Here is an 8,680-nt window from a genome sequence, read left to right on the forward strand (position 1 = left end):
GAGGGCCAGCAGGGGGGGAGCTGGGGAGGGATAGCCTGGGGAGAAATGCCAAATATGGGTGAAGGGGAGAAAGGAAGCAAAACACACTGCCATGTGTGTACCTATGCAACTGTCTTGCATGTTCTGCACATGTACCCCAAAACCTAAAATGCAATAAAAATTTAAAAAAAAAAAAAAGAAAGAAAGAAAGAAAGATTCAAGATTCAGTAACTTGTCTAGAACTGGTAAGATGCAGAGCTGAAATACAAAGCCAGGTCTAATATCAAAGTCTGTGCTCTTAATCACTAAGCTACTCTAAGTCTAATGTGCAAAATGTAAGTTATAATTTCTTTGCCAAATAAAGCAAACATCTACTAGAATCCTACTGTCCCCATTATATTCCCACTCAATTTATCATCATTGGATTTTACTCTACTCTATTCCTCAATTTATATGGCATCTCATTCATTAAGCCTTCTTTGATGTCCTGCAACTGATTTTAGTTTTGCTTCTACTATATTACCATGACACTCTGTTTCTTTTCTCCTTTTCTTCCCACTCAGCTTTTCAGGTTGAAGGCACTTTGTTTTCTAGGATCATCTCATTAAGCTGGGACACTGGATTTATGAATGTCCTTTCTGAATAGTGCAGTTACAGATACCCTGAATAGTGTAGTTAAGGAAGACTATATTAACAGGCTGAGCACAGTGGCTCATGCCTGTAATCTCATCACTTTGGGAGGCTGATGTGGATCACCTGGGGTCGGGAGTTCGAGACCAGCCTAACCAACATGGAGAAACCCCATCTCTACTTAAGATACAAAATTAGCCAGGTGTGGTGGCACATGCCTGTAATCCCAGCTACTCAGGAGGCTGAGGCAGGAGAATCGCTTTAACCCGGGTGGTGGAGGTTGCAGTGAGCCGAGATAGTGTCACTGCACTCCAGCCTGAGTGACAACAGTGAAACTCCAACTCAAAAAAAAAGAAAAAAGGAAGACTACATAACCATAAGGAGAAGCATGGAAACCTTTTCCTTCAGTATTCCCACTAGAACAGTGCTTCCCAAAGTTACCATTTCATAAGAATCACCTGAGATTCTTACTATTGCTGCAGGTTACCAGTTACCATCCCAAATCAATTGAGTTAAGAGTCTCTGAGAGAGGAAATTATTATTACTTTTAACAAGCATGCCAAGTGATAATTATGTTAGGTTTGGGCAATAATATACTAGACAATCCCAGTAAGGCTATTCTCATTCTTCATTCTCGTATTTATATAAAAGGAACAGTAAAAGATTTAGTCTCTTATCAGTTGGAGTAACAGGATACCCTAGTTGACACAAAAATACTGCTCAATATAAAAGAGAAGTAGATTTGTGCTAAGGTACAATATAGCTAATGTCTAGTTAAGGAGTGAAGAGTGTATCTTGCTTTTTTCCCTTCTGACAGACAATCCTTAAATAGGACAAGAAAACAGAAACCTACGAGAGTCCCAGGTCTCAACTCTACTAAAAATTCACCATGATTCTTCTTAGGAGGGGAAAGTCCTGAGGAATAATCTTTATGCCACTGTCATCACAACACTGCTGCACATCTAAACATTAACATAGTCCCATCCTACCAATGCTCAGGATGCTAAAACATCAAAACACTTTCTGAAGTTGCTGGTACTAGTGTCAAGTTTTGGAAACCAAACATTTCAGAGTTCTCCTGAACAAAGGTAAAACTGACTATTTCTGAAGGCACATATAGACACTTACCTGTGGCACAACATCCTGTAGAAAAGTCACAACACTTTCCATGTAGGACTGCTCTCTGGAAAAGGGTGGAATAGACAACACTGGTTAGGAGAGCTTAATATAGACCATGAAAAAAAGCTCTATTTACAAGCCTTAATAAAGTAACTCATTTTTGTTTTCCTTTTTTTTTTTTTTTTTCCTTGAGACAGGGTCTTACTCTGTCACCCAGGCTGGAATGCAGTCATGCAATCTCGGCTGACTGCTGCCTCGACCTCCCGGGCTTAAGCAATCCTCCTACCTCAGGCTCCTAAGTAGAATGCACCACCATGCCCAGCTAAATTTTGTATTTTTTGTAGAGATGGGGTTTCACCATGTGCCCAGGCTGGTCTTGAACTCCTGAGCTCTAGCGATCCTGCCACCTCAGCCTTCCGAAGTGCTGGGATTACAGGCATCACTTGTAATATTCAAAAAAGGAAAAGAAAAAAAGAGGCTAACTCTTATCATCTGATATTTCTGCTAAACTAACTACTTTCTGGTTTCATGGGTCTTTATATGTTATTAAATGTAAATGAGCTTTCAACATCTTTAAACATTATCTCTTTTTTATTTATCTTTTTTTTCTTTTTTCATGAGTAGAATCTCTTAATATTATCTCTTTTTAAAAGTCATGATCAGCTGGGCGCGGTGGCTCACGCCTATAATCCCAGCACTTTGGGAGGCCAAGTCAGGTGGATCACGAGGTCAAAAGATGGAGACCATCCTGGTCAACAAGGTGAAACCCCATCTCTACTAAAAATACAAAAATTAGCTGGGCATGGTGGTGCGCGCCTGTAGTCCCAGCTACTCAGGAGGCTGAGGCAGGAGAATTACTTGAACCCAGGAGGCGGAGGTTGCGGTGAGCTGAGATCGTGCCATTGCACTCCAGCCTGGTAACAAGAGCGAAACTCCATCTCAGAAAAAAAAAAAAAAAAAAAGGCATGATCTCCTAATTTGATAGAGATAACTTCTAAGCCATATTTGAAGGAGTGACAACAGAGACTTAAGGCAGAGCAAAAGAATGCTTCTCCTCTTGAGTCAGAGCAGAAGAATGCCCTAGTTAGAGCAAGTAAAACTGTTGCTGATGACTCACTATCTAGTGACCTTCTCTTTAAATTGGTTATGAACCTAGTCCCTTACCTGTATATAGCAAGTGAGTCTGTATTTTCTAGCAGATACAGGTATTAGAAGAAGCTATTAAGCCGTCACAGAATTTTGGTATAGGAAAGACATGAAACAATAAAAATGAGGGAAAGCTGGGTGCAGTAGCATGTGCCTGTAGTCTCAGCTATTCAGTAAGGGGAGGTGAGAAGATCACTTGAACCCAGAAGTTGGCAGCCAGGCTAGGCAATATAGCAAGACCCCATCTCAAAAAATCAAACAAAGTGAATGGGAAAAAACATTGTTAATTATGTAAGGACACTAAATTAATATATTTTAAATATAAAGCATATAAATTCCAGCAAGTGGAGAAAAAATACTTCAAAATACTATTTCGGGCCAGGCATGGTGGCTTACGCCTATAATCCCAGCACTATGGGAGGCCAAGGTAGGTAGATCACTTGAGGTCAGGAGTTCAAGACGAGCCTGGCCAATATGGTGAAACCCCGTCTCTACTAAATATACAAAAATTAGCTGGGCTTGGTGGTGCACGCCTGTAATCCCAGCTGCTCAGGAGGCTGAAGCAGGAGAATCACCAAACCCAGGTCATGGAGGCTGCAGTGAGTCGAGATAGCACCACTGCACTACAGCTTGGGTAAAAAAGCAAGACTCCTTCTCAAAAAACAAAAAGAAATCAAAATACTAATTCTAATCCATTTCAAGAGACGTGAAAAATCACACTTGAAAATAATATGATTTACCATAAATCCTATTTAAAAAGCAGCATGCCCTAGAGATCTAGAAAAATAGATTAGGTCTAAAAAAATTATTAGGCCAACCTCATTTTTTGTCACTCCTTACTCTGCTTCAGCCATATGCAACTTCAATTCCTAGCACACACTAAGTTCTTCTTTGAATCAAGACCTTTATACCAACTTTCTCTCTATCTGGATTCCTTCCCGTACCCTTCCGTTCCTTTTAGATCTCCAGGTTAAGTGTTGCCTCCTCTGAGAGACCTTCCCTGACAGCCTTATTTATATTCTCCTTTGTCATTATCCATTGTAGTACACTGTGCACAATCGTAGCCTGAAATTATCTCACTTATTTACTTGTTTACTTCAGCCTGGCCAATTTGGCAAAACCCCATTTCTATCAAAAATACAAAAATTAGCCAGGCATGGAGATCCACATTTGTAATTCCAGCTACTTGGGAGGCTGAGGCAAGACAATCATTTGAACCCAGAAGGCGGAGGTTGCAGTGAGCTGAGATTGTGCCACTGCACTCCAGCCTGGGCAACGGAGCAAGACTCCATCTTAATAAAAGAAAAAGAAAATATATATATATATAATATATATGAAACATATTATATACATATATATTTTTTGAGACATGGTCTCACTCTCTCACTAAGGCTAGAGTATAATGGCACAATCACAGCTTACCACAGCCTCAAGCTCCTGGATCCAGGTGATCATCCCATCTCAACCTCCTGAGTAGCTAAGACTGCAGGTGCCTGCCACAACACCTGGCTAATTTTTTTTATTTTTGTAAGACATTAGGGTCTCAGTATGTTGTTGAGGCTGGTGTCAAACTCCTGGGTTCAAGCAATCCTCCCACCTCAGCCTTCAAGTATACATATCCTTGGCCGAGCACGGTGACTCACACCTGGAATCCTAGCGCTTTGGGAGGCCGAGGCAGGCAGATCACCTGAGGTCAGAAGTTCAAGACCAGGCTGGCCAATATGGCAAAACCCCTTCTCTGCTAAAAATACAAAAAGTAGCCAGGCGTGGTGGCGCATGCCTGTAATCCTTGCTACGTGGAAGGCTGAGGCAGGAAAATCGCTTGAATCTGGAAGGTGGAGGAGGAGACAGAGGCTGCAGTGAGCTGAGATGGCACCACTGCAATCCAGCCTGGGTAACAGAGTGAGATTCCATCTCAAAAACAAAATGTACATATATATCTTCAAGCCATATTAGATTATAAACTCCTAGTAAGTATAGACATTCTTTGTCAAAGAATGCCAAAATCACTTTTGAGGTAGGAAGCGGCTCCGGTCAGGGCCCACAAGCCAAGGATGGTCAGGAATTGCACATTTGGTAGGCATGATCTAAGCTGCAACTATATTGTTCTGGTAGAATTGCGAAGAAGCCTCGGCTCTTGTGCCCTGTCTCTGATGAAGCCTGTGATGGTAGGGACATCTGAGAGTGATGATGAATGCCAAGCACTCTGATGGTTTAAAAAAAAAAAAAAAAAAAAGAATGCCAAAATCACAGAAATGTACTACGTAACTTACTTTGAAACTTTCTGGCAGAGACCTAGACTAAGACATACCTTTTACAGATAACACATAGATACACAGACAGGAACAACACACACTGGGGCCTATGAGAGGATAGAGGGTGGGAAGTGGGAGAGGATCAGGAAAAATAACTAATAGGGACTATGCTTAATACCTGGATGATGAAATAGTCTCCACAAAAAACCACTATGACATGAGTTTCCCTATTTACCAAACCTGCACAGGTACCCTTGAACTTAAAAGAGAGACATTTTACATCACCATCTGGTAAATACATGCATACATATGAACACATCTGTGTGCATGTCATGGAATATGAATTCTCAGCTATATATTTTATTATATTCTATTTCATTTTCTAATACTAGTCCTGACCCACTAAACTGATTTACTGATCCATTAATTTTTTAAACTTGGAGTTAGAAAACACTGCTCTTCGGGATTTAGCATAGTGCTCTTCATGTACTCTGTAAATGTGCTAAATACATCAACTTAACTCTCCAATTCTTCATTTAGCCTTGGAAATAATTATTCATCCCATAAAGCCAACATTTAAAAGGGTTTTACAAAAGTTATCACTGTTCATAAAGAAAACCTGAATGTTAGTTACTATCCTGAGTCTTTTCTTCAGCTATTGGGCTTATCTGAAATGTGCTTACGTGACAGCCTGGGGGCGAACCACAACTCCACCAGTACAACGACTGGGTCTTCTTGGGGAATCTGTAGCCATAGCTTCATTCATAAAACCTGTTTCCAGAATAACAACAACAAAAAAAAAACAGAAAGACATGGATCATTGTTGGGGTAGGGAGGAAGATTTATGATTGCTCACCATAGATCCCTTGTCAAAAATGCCTCAAATATAGGAAACTTTCCAAGAAATTCCTATTACACCAGAAAGGGGAAAAAAAGAGAAAGTAGATTTTTAATTTCTTTCAAATTAAAATGAGGGGGTTGGGGTATTGAGATGGAGTCTCACTCTGTCGCCCAGGATGAAGTGCAGTGGCAGCAGCACTGCTCACTGCAACTTCCGCCTACCAGGCTCAAGCAATTCTCATGCCTCAGCCTCCCGAGCAGCTGGGATTACAGGTGCACACCACCATGCCCGGCTAAATTTTATATTTTTTTTGTAAAGACAGTGTTTCGCCATGTTGCCGAGGCTGGTCTCGATCTCCTGAGCTCAAGTGATCCATCCGCCTTAGCTTCCCAAAATGCTGAAATTACAGGAGTGAGCCACCACGCCCATCCTGTTTTGTTTTTTAATAGGACCAGGCCTCAGAACCACAAAACAATTTAAGGAAGACTCTTACTGTACCCTTTGGTCTATTAACATAAATTACAAAGGTAAGCTGGGCGCGGTGGCTCACGCCTATAATACCAGCACTTTGGGAGGCTGAGGCGGGTGGATCACGAGGTCAAGAGATCCAGACCATCCTGGTCAACGAGGTGAAACCCCGTCTCTACTAAAAATACAAAAATTAGCTGGGCATGGTGGTGCGTGCCTGTAGTCCCAGCTACTCAAGAGGCTGAGGCAGGAGAATTGCTTGAACCCAGGAGGCGGAGGTTGCCGTGAGCCGAGATCGTGCCACTGCCCTCCAGTCTGGGTAACAACAGCGAAACTCCACCTCAAAAAATAAATAAATAAATTACAAAGGTAAGAGAACCAGATCATGATTGGAATTTACTGAAATTTTATGTTGAGATACTCACTGCAAAATACACATGGTACAGTATTTCAAGACCAAACGGAACAATTGACATGAAACCACTCTACCTTCCAATTAAACCTGTCGGGAATCTATGAGTAAAGACTGCGTGGCCACAGTTTAAATCAATTTGTAACCCCTCACTACTGGGGAGTTACCTAATCACCGGAGTTTAATAAGCAACGTATAAGTCAAATAAGTATTTGACTAGTAGTAAGCAGTCAAATAAGTAATATACACATAAATGTTGTTACAGCCCTTTACCCTTTCCCGTCACAACTGTAAATCCTGATCCTAGACTGTTTCATGAGTTTCTGAATGAATCACTGAGATTTTAAGGGCATGGAGTTGGCTTGGTTAAGGTTAAAAGAGGACTGACAGCGGGGTCGGGCGCGGTGGCTCAAGCCTGTAATCCCAGCACTTTGGGAGGCCGAGGAGGGTGGATCACGAGGTCAAGAGTTCCAGACCATCCTGGTCAACATAGTGAAACCCCATCTCTACTAAAAATACAAAAAATTAGCTGGGCATGGTGGCACACGCCTAATCCCAGCTACTCAGGAGGCTGAGGCAGGAGAATTGCCTGAACCCAGGAGGTGGAGGTTGCGGTTAGCCGAAGTCGCGCCATTGCACTCCAGCCTGGGTAACAAGAGCGAAACTCCGTCTCAAAAAAAAAAAAAAAAAAAAAAAAGAGGACTGACAGCAACAGCAAAGATCTCTTAGAGGGTTCAGGAAAGCCCAGAGCCTGGAACTCATCTTGAAGGCACCTGAAACCATCATTTCTAAGTGAGGAGCATTCACAGCTGATGAGAAAACTCCCAACCTGTGCGCCCCACCTCCTACAACCAAAACACCCTGTGCCCCAACTAGCGCAGCCACCACTTCCTCAGTGGGTACCGGCACCTCCAGCCCCTCAGCCCTCTCATTTTCATCCCATTCTTGCTTTCTCGAACCACAGTCTCCCAAGCCCTGTCCTTTAAGGGCCCTGTCTCCTGGGGACGACCCTCGTCAGCCGCTCAGGCCCCAGTCTCCTGAAAGACTCTAGCACTGCGCTGCCCACTTAACCTCAACACGGAGCCACTGCTGCCCCCGGCCGCCCTCCAGCCCCTTGCACTGCTCCCCTCCCCCTCCAGTATTGACACCACTCTCCTGTCAAATTCCTGCCATCCCGACCCAGTCCCTCACGCCGCCGGTCCCTCGTCCTCCCCAAGCCTCCCCAAAGCCAAAGCCCCGCCAGCCCTCTCACCGGCCGCCCCGCCGGTTAACGCTGCTCTCCAGCTCTAGGCTGTTTGGAGTCTCCTCGCGTGATTGACGGCTGCCACTTCCTACCACACCTCAGCGGAACCACGGCTCTCGCCAATCCCAGAAGCAAACTGGCTACCGCCGGGCACCGCCCTTGTAGGTCAGCTTCGCCAACCAGCAAGTAGAAAAGAGGCGGACCCGCCTCCTGAATGTGTCCAATCCGCTGGGGTTGGAAGGAAACAACAACAGCATGTAAGTTCGGGTGAATCCGACGTGTTAGGTTCGGTTGCGAACGCAGGCAGCTGGGGAATAATTATGAACATGTATATTTTTTTGGAACACAGAACCTTCGTGGCTTTGAAAAGAAAAACAACATGCCCCAGATTCCCGTTTCGCTCACGCGAGCGTCTCAGGTTGGAGCCGAAGGACCGGATAAATGCTCTGTTTACATCTAATTCTCGCGACAGCTGGTTCGAAGCTCAGAGCACGTGGACATGGCAGCTGCCAATCAGTTTTAAGTGGCCACTCACTCGTCTAACACCCGCCTTCTGCCCCGCCCTTGGCGATGTGTTTACCTTCCGG

At 43.7% G+C, this 8,680-nt stretch overlaps 1 protein-coding gene and 1 non-coding gene across 19 annotated transcripts in view; one reads left to right on the top strand and one right to left on the bottom strand.

Annotated features, from left to right (window-relative positions):
- BCAS3 (BCAS3 microtubule associated cell migration factor) overlaps nucleotides 1–8,138 on the bottom strand; it is a 754,554-nt gene extending 746,416 nt beyond the window's left edge. For all 18 annotated transcript variants that reach the window (XM_078373699.1, XM_078373700.1, XM_078373696.1 and 15 more), the window contains exons 1-3: nucleotides 8,103–8,138; nucleotides 5,813–5,900; nucleotides 1,738–1,792 (exon numbers count right to left, since the gene is read on the bottom strand). In XM_078373699.1, the coding sequence (XP_078229825.1) occupies nucleotides 1,738–1,792; nucleotides 5,813–5,895 (138 nt within the window). In that variant the 5' untranslated portion in view covers nucleotides 5,896–5,900; nucleotides 8,103–8,138. The remainder of the gene's footprint in view (nucleotides 1–1,737; nucleotides 1,793–5,812; nucleotides 5,901–8,102) is intronic.
- On the top strand, nucleotides 5,014–5,090 carry LOC118154349 (small nucleolar RNA SNORD74). Its single transcript, XR_004744216.1, has one exon. It is a non-coding gene; the product is annotated as a small nucleolar RNA SNORD74 (small nucleolar RNA).
- Nucleotides 8,139–8,680: the final 542 nt, after the last annotated feature.

This window comes from Callithrix jacchus, chromosome 5, assembly GCF_049354715.1.
Source record: "Callithrix jacchus isolate 240 chromosome 5, calJac240_pri, whole genome shotgun sequence".
NCBI lineage: Eukaryota > Metazoa > Chordata > Mammalia > Primates > Cebidae > Callithrix > Callithrix jacchus.